The 13,196-nt window shown below is 40.1% G+C and overlaps 2 protein-coding genes across 5 annotated transcripts in view; both read left to right on the plus strand.

The window, feature by feature from the left end:
• WIPF1 (WAS/WASL interacting protein family member 1) overlaps positions 1-5,861 on the plus strand; it is a 55,060-nt gene extending 49,199 nt beyond the window's left edge. For both annotated transcript variants that reach the window (XM_064434401.1, XM_064434400.1), the window contains one exon: positions 1,011-5,861. In XM_064434401.1, coding sequence (XP_064290471.1) covers positions 1,011-1,066 — 56 coding nt within the window. In that variant the 3' untranslated portion in view covers positions 1,067-5,861. The remainder of the gene's footprint in view (positions 1-1,010) is intronic.
• Positions 5,862-6,536: 675 nt separating this feature from the next.
• The window catches only part of GPR155 (G protein-coupled receptor 155), a 36,478-nt gene continuing 29,818 nt past the window's right edge, over positions 6,537-13,196 (plus strand). Inside the window, exons 1-2 of one of the 3 annotated variants that reach the window (XM_064434396.1) lie at positions 6,537-6,793; positions 8,140-8,284. The gene's annotated coding sequence lies outside the window, so the exon portion shown is untranslated. Of the gene's footprint in view, positions 6,794-8,139; positions 8,285-10,138; positions 10,293-13,196 lie in introns of those variants that run through there. The other 2 variants (XM_064434397.1, XM_064434395.1) reach the window with 2 other exon arrangements.

The raw sequence follows: 13,196 nt of genomic DNA on the forward strand, positions 1-13,196 counted from the left end.
TCCTCATTTCCCATCTAAATTCATACACAACTTATTTTTGTGCCAGCATCATCCTTGAGTTTAGTTTTCCTCTCTTCTTGTGTGTTAAACTCTTCATGTTTTTTAAGACAACAGTCATATCCTCCTCTCAGTTTTTGTTTTGCTGGGCTGAATAAATTTGGATGTACTACACTCTGCTTCCAAGCCACCTTCTCTGATTATCAGATCTCCTTAGGTATACACTTCTGTTTGTTTTTTCTTTTCCAATCTGTGTTACATGCTGTTCCAGCTCAGGTTTCTAACATGTCTTCTACAGCAGCACGAATGTTTCCAAACTTTTTTAGTGGTATTTTGCCTGATACACCCAAGGATCAATTACTTCTTTCACAACCAGTGACATTGGTGGCTCATAGTTATCCTGTAATCGTCTGTATATGCAGATGCTTCTCTCCTGCTTCCAGATGATGTTTTGGTTTGAAGCAGAGATTCCTGTTGGTCTCTGACTGTTCACTTTGCCCTGTTAGCTTTCACCCCATTTGTATTAGTCCACAAAGGAAGGCAAAGTAACAGACACATTTTTTGTTTCCTTGTGTGAGTTTGCTATGAAAATTTTCATAGAGAAAAAAACATTAAGAGCATTGAAATTTTACTGTGTTTAGAGCTTGCCACTTTTTGTTGAGATTGCATGTATTGCAAGTAGCACTGAGAAGTTGGGTGTTCACATAAATCAGTAAGGCTAACAAGAACTATCAGTCTGTTTTGGGAAGGGGAAAATGGACCAAAATACATATGTTTTTCAGGCATTAGGGATAGCATTAGTTAAAAACGTTATTTTACAGTGTTTGAAGTTCTGATGTTGTTTAATAAACTAACCAGAAACTCTACAAAGACCTGTTGGGTTGTTTGGTTTTTTTTAATGGCCAGGCATGAAAATTAGTAGATCTTCACCAGTTACTGAATTATTTACTAATAATTCAAAAGAAGGAGTATTCCAGGAGGAGTAACAGAAAAAACCCTTCTTTCTCTTCTAGGTGGCTCTGTCCGAAAAGAAAGAGGTGCCCCCCCACTCCCGCCTATACCAAGGTGAAATGGGTCCTGGCCCATCCTTGGGTGACATCTGTTCTCAAGTTTCCTTCGAGTCCGCTCTCCTGTCCACATGACTGGAAAGTTGTCTGTCATGATTGATTTCCACTTTGGCTTGTCAGCTGGAACAAACTTCAGTCTCTATTACAGAAGTAATAGATGTGGCTTATGGACTAAAGTTGCTCAAAGCTCTGAATTTTATTTGCTTAAACTGCAGGCATTTTGTGGACCCTACAGAACATACATGTGTCATGCTTACCATGCCCAACCCTGTCCCCTGGAGAGCTCCATGGGAAGTCTGGCTTTGAATTTGATAGAGCTTGAACAAAGCTGTTTCGTTCACTTCGGGTACAGTAGCTGTATTATTTTAATGATAAAGTATGAAGTTTTAAAAAACAGTTGCTGGCTAAAAAGTGTAGCCAAGAGTCCCCTGGATCCTTCTTTGCTTGCCTAACTCAGCCTATCTGCTTCTGCAAGCCATAGACCTACTACATGGTGACAAAGAGTTCATCTTTAACTTTTTTACTTCTGCTTAGTCAAGCAAATCTTAAGCAATGCCTCGAGGATGGAGTGTCCCTGGCCTTGTTTTTATCTGCAGAGAATCTTCCAAAGAAAAGCACAAATGAAGAATTCATCAGCATAAAAAAATATATATATTTTTAACCCTCTTTCCTATTTTTTAAATAGTGTTATGTGGTCTGTGACCTAATTCTCTCCTACACTTATGTGGACCAGCCCGCATCATGTCATCCGTGCCTTGGATTACTGTTATGCCCTCTGCCTGACAGTGCATGTGAACAGTCCTCAGAAGGTAGTCTGAGTGTAAACGCAGCAATTATTGCAGTTGCAGGCTCCTCCTGTAAAGCATCACTAATGCCAGTGCTCTACAGACTGCTTTCCACTTGGTTCTTTGGTACAACTAAATGATGGGGTTTGACTTAAAAAGCTTCTTGGCACTTAGGTCACAAGTCTGAGAGAGCTTGTGTTTGACTTTCATGATGGTAGAGCAGCTGAGGTCAAAAACATTCCTCAGTGAAAGCCCTTTGATGTTGTGAGGGGGGTCCAGGGTTTGTACATTCAAGTGGAAGCATTCAGAATTTGCTGTCTGCACTTGTTCAAGAGAAATGGAAAGATTTGGTCTTCTGAGTTGGCCATGAAGCTTGTCTTTTCAAACTTTGCTGAAAGGAGTCTCTACAGAGAGCTGCAAGGTTTATGGATAAAAGAAAGAGTAAAGTATTCTAACACTGTGGCAAGTGGTTAATATGTTTAATGGCTTTTGAATTTTGTGTATGAGAAAATAGCTCATTGTATGAGTTAATTTTACAAGTGGGTCTAAGTGTGTATAAAATGCCTTTGGAAATTAGAGGAAGATTATAATTCTGGATTTGAAATATTGGTGAATGATAGCTCTTTATTAATTGGATGTCTGAAAACTGTCCTCTCAGTCTCATCAGCAGTATGTTTCTTCAGTGTTTTCCTTGGGATCCCTACCAAGCCTGTGTCAGCAGCTGTGCTTCACAGGGTGTTGCTCAAAAAAAACCCGAAATAAAACATAGAAACTAGTCATGTAGGTTAAGAAAATGTTTCTCTAGCATGGGAGATATCATCCTAAGTACACTCTGTGGCTAGAATGAGGTCAGTCCTTGCAAATCTAGGGAATTCAGCCAAAAAGAGTCTGGACCCTGCTGAAATGTCTGTGAATAGGGCTTTTTGCTCTTCTGTGACCAGGGAGGGGCAGATCGGCTTTCAGCCTGGACATCACATTGAAGGGGGTGAGACTAGGGTTGGATTTGGCCAGATCAAATTTCATTTGGTCTTTTCAGTGTTTGTTTACAACATCTTGTTAGCTGTGACAGCATTTGATTATGTACTTGTTTTTTACATTTTTGTATCGAATGACCTATTTTTAGTTATTGTTTATGGTCTTGAACCTGCAATTAAATGCGCAGGCGCAGGGATGTATCTACATCCAGTTGCAGGGTCGTGGCTGTAAGAGTTCCTCAAACAGATACTGGTGGGACCTCCATGTGACATGTGCACCTTGGGATCAAACCTGGCACAATGCTGAATTTGTATATGTATTTTATGGATGTCACTTAAAGTGCCTGTCTCTTTGGGATATTATTTTGTGAACAGAAGTCCAAATAAGATTTTTAGGCTAATAACGTAAAGGATAAATTATTGTATTCATGTTTTAAAACTGAAGCACTTAATACCTTTCTAAGGAACAATAGTTTGAATTTAAGAATACAATATTTTCAGTATCTTGACTTGCCAAATCCTTGTTAATATCCAAATAGCTATGCAGCCAAAAAAACCCACCCAACCCTCCAGAAATTATATCTTTTTTATAACTTACCTGCTTCCAACATGACTGTTTTACTTTGGTAAGTCAATTAAAACGCTGCCCAGTGTTCTACCAATACTCTGTATCATTCAAAAGATCCTGCATTTGATTGTTTCAGCAAGATTTTCTGACCAGAAATCTGGACCACTACCAAAGACTTGGAAAACCAGCTTCAGTTTCACTTTAAAATGTGCTGTGTAAAAGCCCCCAGTTAACAAGCCAAGAATCCTGAGCTGCTTAGGTTTTAGCAATTATTTTTTACTCTAGAAACCTCTTCAGAATAGATGTTTGTCATACATGTAAAATAGCTTGATATTGCAGAAAGGGGCATTTTTTTCACATAACAAGAGCATTTCCATTTATGTGTTTTGCTGTAAAAGTCCCTAGATATATTCCAGAACAATGCAGCATTTTATCATTCAATATATTGCTTCACGTAGCAGTAGCTATTTACAATATGATCAGTATTAAAGTATTTATTTCACTATGAAATGTTAAAAAAGAATAATACAAAACAGGTTGAATCAAATGGTGCCTTAGGAATTTTTTATTCAAGTTTTCTGTGTCTTATTAGAAGAATTAATAGACATTGCTCTTCCAGGTCCTAACTAAATAGTGCCAACAGTAGCATTTTACAGTGTTTGAGCCAAGCCCTGCTGTTGTTGTGTGCTCAGTCTGCTAACTCCAGGTGGAGCTCAGTGTATGGAGAAGCCACTGGATCAGTGTGTAGGTGAGGTGTGTGTGGGCACTGGTTGGCTTCACAATCAATTGCTGGTATTGCTCTCAAAATTCAGACCTGTCCCAAAATCAGTGTCTGATGCTGCTGTCCACACAGCCCAGCTGACTTCAGTCAGTGTGGTTGCATAGGTTACAGAAGTAAATTTGATTCACTGCTTGCATGTAAGATTTGCTGGGTTTGTTTCAATGGCATTGTATTATAAACCCTCACACCTCAACCTATCTTTTTATGTTACCACTGAGGCTTGCACTGTGTGACAACAGCCATGGATGTTCATTTCTGTCTAATTCAACTCCATAAATAAAATGAGAGTAACTTTTGTACCATGTAAAAATAATTTCTGTTCTATATTTTTGAAAGAAAAGCATGTGTTATGTTTGTTATAACTTTCTGCACCAGCCATTGGGAAAAGAGGTCACAGTGATGAATGTTCAGCGTTGTTAAAGGAAACTCAGCTTGTGATTCAGGAAGTGTATATTTCTATAAATGAAATAAATAACATGGCAAAGTTCTTGTTGAAAAGCCAGCATTTCCCAACACTAAAAGAATCATAAGGGTTTTTTTTTTTTTCTTTTCTGCAAGACAGCACTGTGAAAGAAGTTCCTTATATTGTCAGTTAAAAAACTGAGCAGTAGTTTCTCCTTGCAGCATCAGCTGTTTGCATGATACTTGTAGAAGTAGATCTGTGTTGGAGCAGGGGATAAAGGAGCTAAACTGCTATAATGCATCACATGTATTGTAACACAACAATCTTCTGTACAGAAGTATGGAAATAGGAAGGGTACTTTTTGTATTGGAGGTAAAGAATGAAGATGACTGATCAAACAGATTACTTTAAGCAGAATGTCAAATGTTGAGAGACCTAGAGAGGTCCCCTTGGCCACAGGACACTGGAAGAGAGAAGATTGCTCAAGGAAATAAAAGCCAACTGGCTGAATTGTTGTTACCAGTACAGAGTAAAAAATACGGTATAAAAAGTGCACTTTAGAGCTCCACGTGGCAGTGGTGTGAACACCTTCATCTCACAGCTGGGTGCAACAACCTGATACAGCGGTACATTGACTCCATGTAACACAGATTGTGTGAGCTTTCATCTTTCAAAGATTCAGCAGAAAATAAGGAGAATCTCTCACCTAAGATATCCAGGAGCACTTAAAGGGTAAATTCATGGAATGGTTCTTCATATACACGGGAAGAAAACAGGGATCTTGTAGCCTGCAAGATGGATGTGTTTGGACCATTCAGTTAAAATCTAAACTGGAGCATCGGCAAAGAGGGGAGTATTGGAATAACTCAGGCAGAAGCAGGGCATGTGTGTATGGTCCCAGTGAGTATGCAGCAGGTAGGTATGGAGATGTAAAAAGCAAAGATGGAAACTGCATGTCTTAAGGGAGTAACCTTTTATGTATGTTGCCATTTTGAAATACAGTTTGTCTGTGGTAAATATTCCTTTGTGTAAACTAATGCATGCAGAAGACATGCATTAGTTTACATAAAGAAGACATCTAAATTTGGACTTCCAAAGCCACACAAGAGGGAGGGAAGCATAAAACAGGCTGAGCAAAAAGTAGTATTTCTATCAGATTCTTAAAGTTTGAGCTTTTTATAACATATTAATCTAGTTCTGTGAATTTTTTTGCTTAACATTTATTTTGTAAGTGATTTTGTTCTTATTTTTCTGTCCTATACCAAATAAATTTTACTTTTATTTAATTGGTGGTGCAGATTGTTACATTGAGGACAAACACAGTTACTTCTTTGACAAAAGCACTTTTTGGCTTTAGCAGGAGCATAGCAGTGAGCCTGGCAGCAGCTGGGGTGAGCTGTTCCCCTCCCCTCATGTCTGCCATTGGGCAGCAGCACAGCAGCAATTCTCAGAGGACTTTGGCCATACATACAATGAAGGACACCTGCAGATAAGGAGAAATAATGAGTTTACTTTAGGATAAAGAATGATTGAAAACCAGTGGTTTGTGATGCTGTACTTGTAAGTTGCTGTTGGGTGAGGTGTGGCCATTGGCTCTTGGCAGGGCAAGCTAGGCACTTGCCAGGGGAAGATGACATGGAAAATCACTGTAGGTAAGTGTAGATTTTTATTTGTTGTGTCTCCACTCATAAGGCAGAAAGCTTCCAGAGAGTAAGAAACAAATTAAATCTTCCTTTTGACTTTGGAGCCCTGTTCTTTATCATAGGTGTTAAACTTCTCAGATAATTTGGACCAGGTTCAAAGAAAGACCCTTTGATAAAAGTCCACAGGAGGTTCAAATTCAGGCTGCACTTCCAGCTTCTCCTCAGAAGTTAGAACGGTCATTTAGAAAGCTAAAAAGCTCTCTACTATAATTCATCTATCTTGCAAACAGTTAAGCAACAGGTTTACTCTCATGCAGGTTGAGGATCCTTTGACATCTCTGGGGACTGCTTGTTGATACCTTCATTTTATAGACTGACTGAGACAAAGACTGCTTTCTTAGAAGACCACCAAGCCTTGTGTAGCCTGCAGACCCAGCATCCTGGTGCCTGGGCTGTAGAAACAGAGGAACCATGATGGAGAGTGGGGGGAAGCTGGTGAGCTGTAAAGGAGCTGGCTCAGCAGGCTGAGACCTTTGCAGATCTCAGCGGCAATAGCCTTGAAAGAGAACACAGAGGTATGAAAATGAATCTGATCATCAGCTAATAGGACTGTCTCTTGCATGTTTTACCAAAGAAATCGTGGTTTTTCCTGGTTTTCAAGAAATCAAATTGCTTGCTTGGCTTCAGAAAGAGGGAACTGAGCTGAGCATTCTGTGACCTTGTCATAACCACAACATCGTCCTTCCTTCATTTAACTCAAAAAATGCTGTTGATTTAAAAGAAACCCATGGGCTACCCTGTAAAACAGTTCTGACTGCTCCCTGCAGTTGCAGGAATGCTCATGTGCACACACATAAATATGCAACTCCTTTGATCGTGGCTCAGCAGTTTCCAGTGACCTTCCTGCCTCCTGTGCACAGGCTGCCCCCTCTGCCCTCTCACCCTGTCTGACTCCATTTTACACTGAGCATAGTAACTTAGTCCCAGCAAATTACTGATTTCAGAACTAAATATTGGCCCATATATCTCTGTAAAACACCCAATGTATTATTTAGGTTAACTAATGAAATAGATCATTGGCAATCAAGCTCTTAACCTATCTAAAGATTTGAACAACAGTCCAGGTGCAGAAACAATCCTGAGGAAAGAATGACTGGCACAAAAATATTTTGATTAAACATAGAGAATAAATTGGGTGGTTGCTGCTAACATTACTTTGTGTCTACTGAACAACATCAGATAATCTCTTCTTTAATCCTAAAACAAATTCGTGGTTTAAGATACATGACTTCAGCAAAAGCTATATTCAAAATGTAAAATAGCAATCTATCATGAAAGCTGTCTGTATGATTCTGCAGTAAGGCTCTTATCATTCCCATCATGTTTCTTCCTTGTTTTTACCACTCTTCATTTTCCTGCAAATAAAAAAGCTTTTTCTTCAAGAATGCTGAGATTTAGCCTACATAAATACATTTCTCCTTTTCAAAATGGGATTCTTCTTGTTATTTATTTATTTTTTCTTTTTTTGCTAGAACACAGGAGATGCCTCTGCTAAGCATCTCTAAGTTAAAGTGGACAGAGAGGGGGCTGTTGGTTGCTGTCCATCCTTTCTCTCTGCAAAACAGGAACTGGTGATCTCTCCCTGTAGTTGGGGCAGAGCTTTATCACTGTGCAATGCCCTTCCCAAAGGGCACCACTTTGGCTACCTTTTGCATGTGCCTGTGTGCAAAAAAAGTTTGGCTCCAACCTGGTGTGAACAGTGTACACGAAGGCCTGTAATCAGTTCCTTTCTGAAAATGTTTTTGTATTCATGCAAAGATGGCTGCTTAAACAGTGGGTGTTGGGTGTAACCCAACTTGAAGGAAGCATTCATGTATACAGGGATGTGAAAATGAGTCATTCCTGTCCTTCTCCTTTCTAGCAGAAATTTTAGTAAATTCAGAGTTACTGGTGAGCCCCCGTGTGTCCTGTGGAGCAGCAGAGCCCCTGCATCTGAAGGCTGAGCACTAGCAAGCCATGAGAGCCAAAGGCGGCTGAAGAAATCAGAGCACTTTGACGAGAGCAAGGTAAAGGCTGTGGATGAAGGTCCAGGCTGAAACCCCAGCCTGTTGTAGGTATTTTGATACTGGAACTAGTGTACCTGTAGATAACAGCATTGTGATGTTTGTCAGGGACTGCAGAGCCCATCAGTACTTTCTGTGCTGTCTCAAAACCAGCCCTCACTGCAAACTGCTGAAATCCTTCTGTTGACGTTTTTTCCCCTCCTTACTTAAAACAGAAACTTTCACTTCTGCTATTTGACCAGGAGCTTGGGTGCCTTATGAAACCTGAGAGTCTTTCTTTGAAATCAGACAGATACATGATCCTTTCCTCTAAATAGATACTTTCATCTCCCGAGCTGTGCCTGCAGGACTGCTGCTGTGCTTTCATCCAAGTGCCAGTCAACTGGGGGGCTGGCGTGTTTGCTCCAGTTTATTGCCGATTTAGAAACAATACCCTGCTGTGTGCTATAGGAGTATTACCGTATGTGCCAGAACCGTCATTCCTCCCTCTCTTATATACATATGGCCACTTGTGAGCAAGGGGAGGAATTGAAAATATATTTTTTAACTGGGAACGTGTCTAGTCCACGTCCAGGCACGCACCAGAAAACGAGACGCCTTGCGTGTGTGTTTGTTTTTCAGCCGAGCAGGTGGGAAGCGGTGCGGTGCAGCCGCAGCCCGGCAGGTCTCTCGGTGCCGGTGCTGCCGCGCGGTGTCGCCGTGGCCGCGTCCCGTGGGAGCGGGCACGGGCAGCGGGCACGTCCAGCGCCGCTCCACGGCCGGCACCACCGCGCCTCGTCCGCCCTGCTCCCCAGCCCAGCCGGCCAGAGCTGTCCCGGCCCGCTGAGGGTGCAGGTCCCTGCAGCCCGGACCGCTCCTGCGGGAGGCTGCGCGCCCTGCAGCGCTGCGGGAACGCTGCCGCTGTTTCACCACCGCGATTTCGCCCCAGCTGCATCCGGCCTGACTCTTCATGCAGTTACACAGCTCTTGGGCGAGCCAAATTCCTGTGTTGGCATTAAAATGATGCAACAGAATAATACACCTGACTACTGCATTGCAGTTCAACAGAAAGCAGCACGCTGTTAGACCTAAATAAATCAAGTCTTTAGCTAATAATGTTTAACTGCGGCTGGAAAAGGAGCTAAGAATTAAAACAAAATACCTTTTTAAATTGAAAATGCCAAGTGGAAGTAGCAGCTGTAAGGAAGCTACTCTGTCAATATTGCAGTCTTAAAATCAGTCCTTACTCAAATAGTTAGGAAAGGAAGTTTTTTGTGTTGTTGTTGGCCATTAATTTAAATGTAGTGACAAACTGCTGAACACAATGAGGAGAAGGTGCAGTAGCTTTCTGCTGGAGAATTCAAGAACAAGAGGGCTTGTTAATACAGGTCTGTGACAGTAGCAGGAAGGATTTAGTGGGGTAGTAGTGGTGAAATGAATATGAAATAAATAAACAAAAACCTATTGGATTTCTATCACAAGAGGCAATACACTTCAATCTATACATTTGATGGACAACATTTAAGCTGTATTTGTGTAAGTAATAAATAGTGTCTTGCAAAATGGTGGGATATGGTGTGACCACAAGTGGAAATTTAATAGATGGAGATACTTTATAGAGATGTGGGTAACATTCTGAAAATATTTCCAAAGTTTTTAATTTGTGATACCAAAATAGGTTTTGTTGGTTGTTTGGTAGGTTTGCTGGGGTTTTTTAGGATTGGGGGGGAATGGGGTGGGAGGTGGTATATTTGGTGGGATTTCTTTACTAACTAATCAGTTTCTTGCTGAATAAGCAACAGCTGCAGCAGGTCACACACCAGAAGCAGCTTATTTAAGCACTGCAGCTTGCTTTTAAATGGTTTTCCTGAGCAAAAAGGTTTAATGGTTTTCCTTAGCAGCATCTGCTAACTTGTGTGTAGCGCTAATAGCTCTCCTGATTTTTATTGGTTTTTTTGGTTGGGGTTTTTGAGGATTCAGGACAAATTTGAGTAGTCTTCCAGTGACTGAGCACTCAGAGTACTGAGAACATGTAAGTAATATGTTGCCTATACCAAAATGAGTGAAAAGGTTTTCTTAGGTTGAGGAAGAGCTGTAACTCTTATGCCCTGTTCTTAATAATTTCACCACATGCTGTTAGTATGTGAAAATACTATAATATAAATATTATAAAAGTATTTAATATTTTAAGTGTCTATGTACAGTAGATACAGCTCTAACCATAATATGAGGCAAATGGACAAAACTTAATAATGATTTTCCAGCTAAAGCATTTGTAATCTGTAAGTAAAAATAGTGATTTTTTTTTCTTTGACTTTTGCATATTTTTCCCCAGTTGGTCTGGTTAACTATGTAGCTAATTTTTGAGTACTTGCATTTGAGTTTAGCACACGTACCTTCTTGCTGAGCCAAGTAAAATGTTGATGCCTTAGCAATAAGGATGGAATTTGTATGTTTAGGAGGTCTCTCCAACCTTGTTTTGTCTCCTCTGAAAGCAATTTCAGAAAAAAACTTCGAGTGTTAAAATCAAATGGGGTTATTCTGAACTTTATTTAATTCTATGTAATTTAATTTGAACATTTCTTTATTTTTTGCTTTAGAGAGATGAATTTCACCATGCACAAGGTTTACTGAGCTTAATTTCTAAAGCAGTCTATTTCAACACATCTGAACATACATAATTATTGCTAAAGTCTTAGTTTGACTTTCTGCAATTTGTCTGTACTAGCTTCATGTATTTTCCTTTGGCAGAGGCAGTATTTTGAAGGCTATAATTGTACCTTGAGTTCTGGGAAATTGTCTCAGCCACAGAACAAAGTAGAAGTGAATGAGTGGAGTACAGTAAACATGGTTTCAAAACCAGCCTGGCCATACACACTGTATTACAAAAGATGCTATATGAAAAATACCAATTAAGTTCCCGTAACCAATGCAGATAATGATGTGGACTACTGCGAAATTACAGATGAGCTGATAAATTGCTTTCTTAAGAAGGAAGACCTTTTACAAAAGTGTTCCAAGGTAACTGAGGTGAATGTAAACATCCAGTGCATCCCTCATAATTTCTGTATTAACAAGCTTCAAGCCTATGAGTAACAGTATGTGGCATTCTCCTCATCTCTGTGTTATATTGCTTTAAGGACACTCAGAATTTCTCTCAGGTGTTGGATTTTTCTGTCTAAGCCTCAGAAGTTTTAGAAATTCTTTCATGAGACAAAGCTTTTTGTTTGATACCACCCTCCAGAGGCACAATCCAGGGGCCTATTTCCTGTTTACAGATTAATTTTCCTCAGGTTTCCCTTGTTGCTTAACTGCTTCATCAACCATCTGTGTATTGTACAGTGTAGTTTATTTGCCAGTAACCATGTGAGTCAATGTAAGTGACCAGACACATCTAGGTACTGATAGCACTTCATGTTCTTCCTGCATGCCCTACGCACAACTGTAGGAGAGCAGACATCACAAACCAACAAACTTTCTGACCGCTGAACTACAGTTTTAGATAACCAAAGTTAGGCATGCATTTGTGGATGGAGTCAGCTAAGAAAATTTAACAGAGGTCAAGCACGGGTCCCTGCCTTGTGCATTATATAATCCATTTACTTCTTAAGCAATGAGCAGTATGAAAAGGGTATTTTTTCCAGTACTGGAGTTACAAAGCCACATTGTGTGTAGGTGTAAATCCAATATTCGTATATTGTGTGGCTCATTGTCAATAACCAAGGAGCATTGAGGAAGTATTTTTCCTGTGCTTGATAAGGAGATTACCTAAGAAGTTCTAATGTCTCTATCCATTGCTGCAATTCCTGTGTTGGTAAGATACTTGGATTTTTCCATGCTGTTGAAAACAAGGTGTGCAGCTGTCTGAAAATGCTGTCTGTAAATTTCCAGACAGATTTCATCCTGATCATTTGCTGACATTTTTCTTGTCTTCTCACATTCTGTATTCTTTTTTTTGTCTATTGTTGGAAAAGGTATGGTTTTCTAATACCCTACTGAGAGGTTATTTAGAGAAATTTTCTACATTTTTAATCAATAATGCTGTTTTGAAGCTCACCTGAGCTTCAAAAGGTTGTAAGGCAAGGTTGTCTTTCAGTCATCACCACACCCTAACAATTTGACTATAACTTCCATGCTAGTTCTCCAGAAAAAAAATAAATTAAAAATCCAATTTTAGTATTTTCAGAAACAAACTGGAGAAATGTACTTGCTTACAGTAAATTCTTGACTGCTTTTCTTTAGAATACCCCATCATTTCAGGTTTTGCAACAAGTGCTTGAGTTTACCAGTGAAGTAGCCTTCACACCCAGTACAAAGATGCATTTGTGACTTTCCAGAGAACCTTTCCAAACTGGCTCAGTTGTAAGCCTTTGTAAAATGGTTTTATGTGGTCACTGCCAGTTTTTGAAAGGGACATTGTCTGACACCTGCTCCCACTGAGAGAGTGAACCTCTCGCAGTTCCTGGGTGGGCCCAGCCTGCCTACGTGTAATTGTTGCAGGGAAATGAGTATGATGAAAGCCACAGCACGACTCATGTAATGGTTGCTCCAGCTGCTTTGCATTGGTTAAGCTGCTGCCCAGATCAAAAAGAAGAAATTGTCTCCCATATCATCTGTTGACTACTTTGGTGGCACCTAAGTGGATGGAAATATCCAATTTGAGTGAAAAACAACAAAAATCAAGGGAGAGAGTAGTTAATGATTATACAATGTTATGTTGTGTTACGGGAATGCTCAAGAGGATTGAATTAAAATTTTGAGGACAACTTTCAGTTTTGTGTTTGTTTAGTGGCTTTTGGAAAGCTTGGCTTTGCAATGGCAGGTAATGTGTTTTCTGTGATGCACAGTTCAACTGCCAGAGCTGAGTTGCCAGTGGGAGAGGGTAGCTGTGATCAAGAGCTGATGGACTCTATAAACCTGTCCTCCCAGGAGGTTG

Source organism: Passer domesticus, chromosome 10 (assembly GCF_036417665.1).
Source record: "Passer domesticus isolate bPasDom1 chromosome 10, bPasDom1.hap1, whole genome shotgun sequence".
Classification (NCBI taxonomy): Eukaryota; Metazoa; Chordata; class Aves; order Passeriformes; family Passeridae; genus Passer; species Passer domesticus.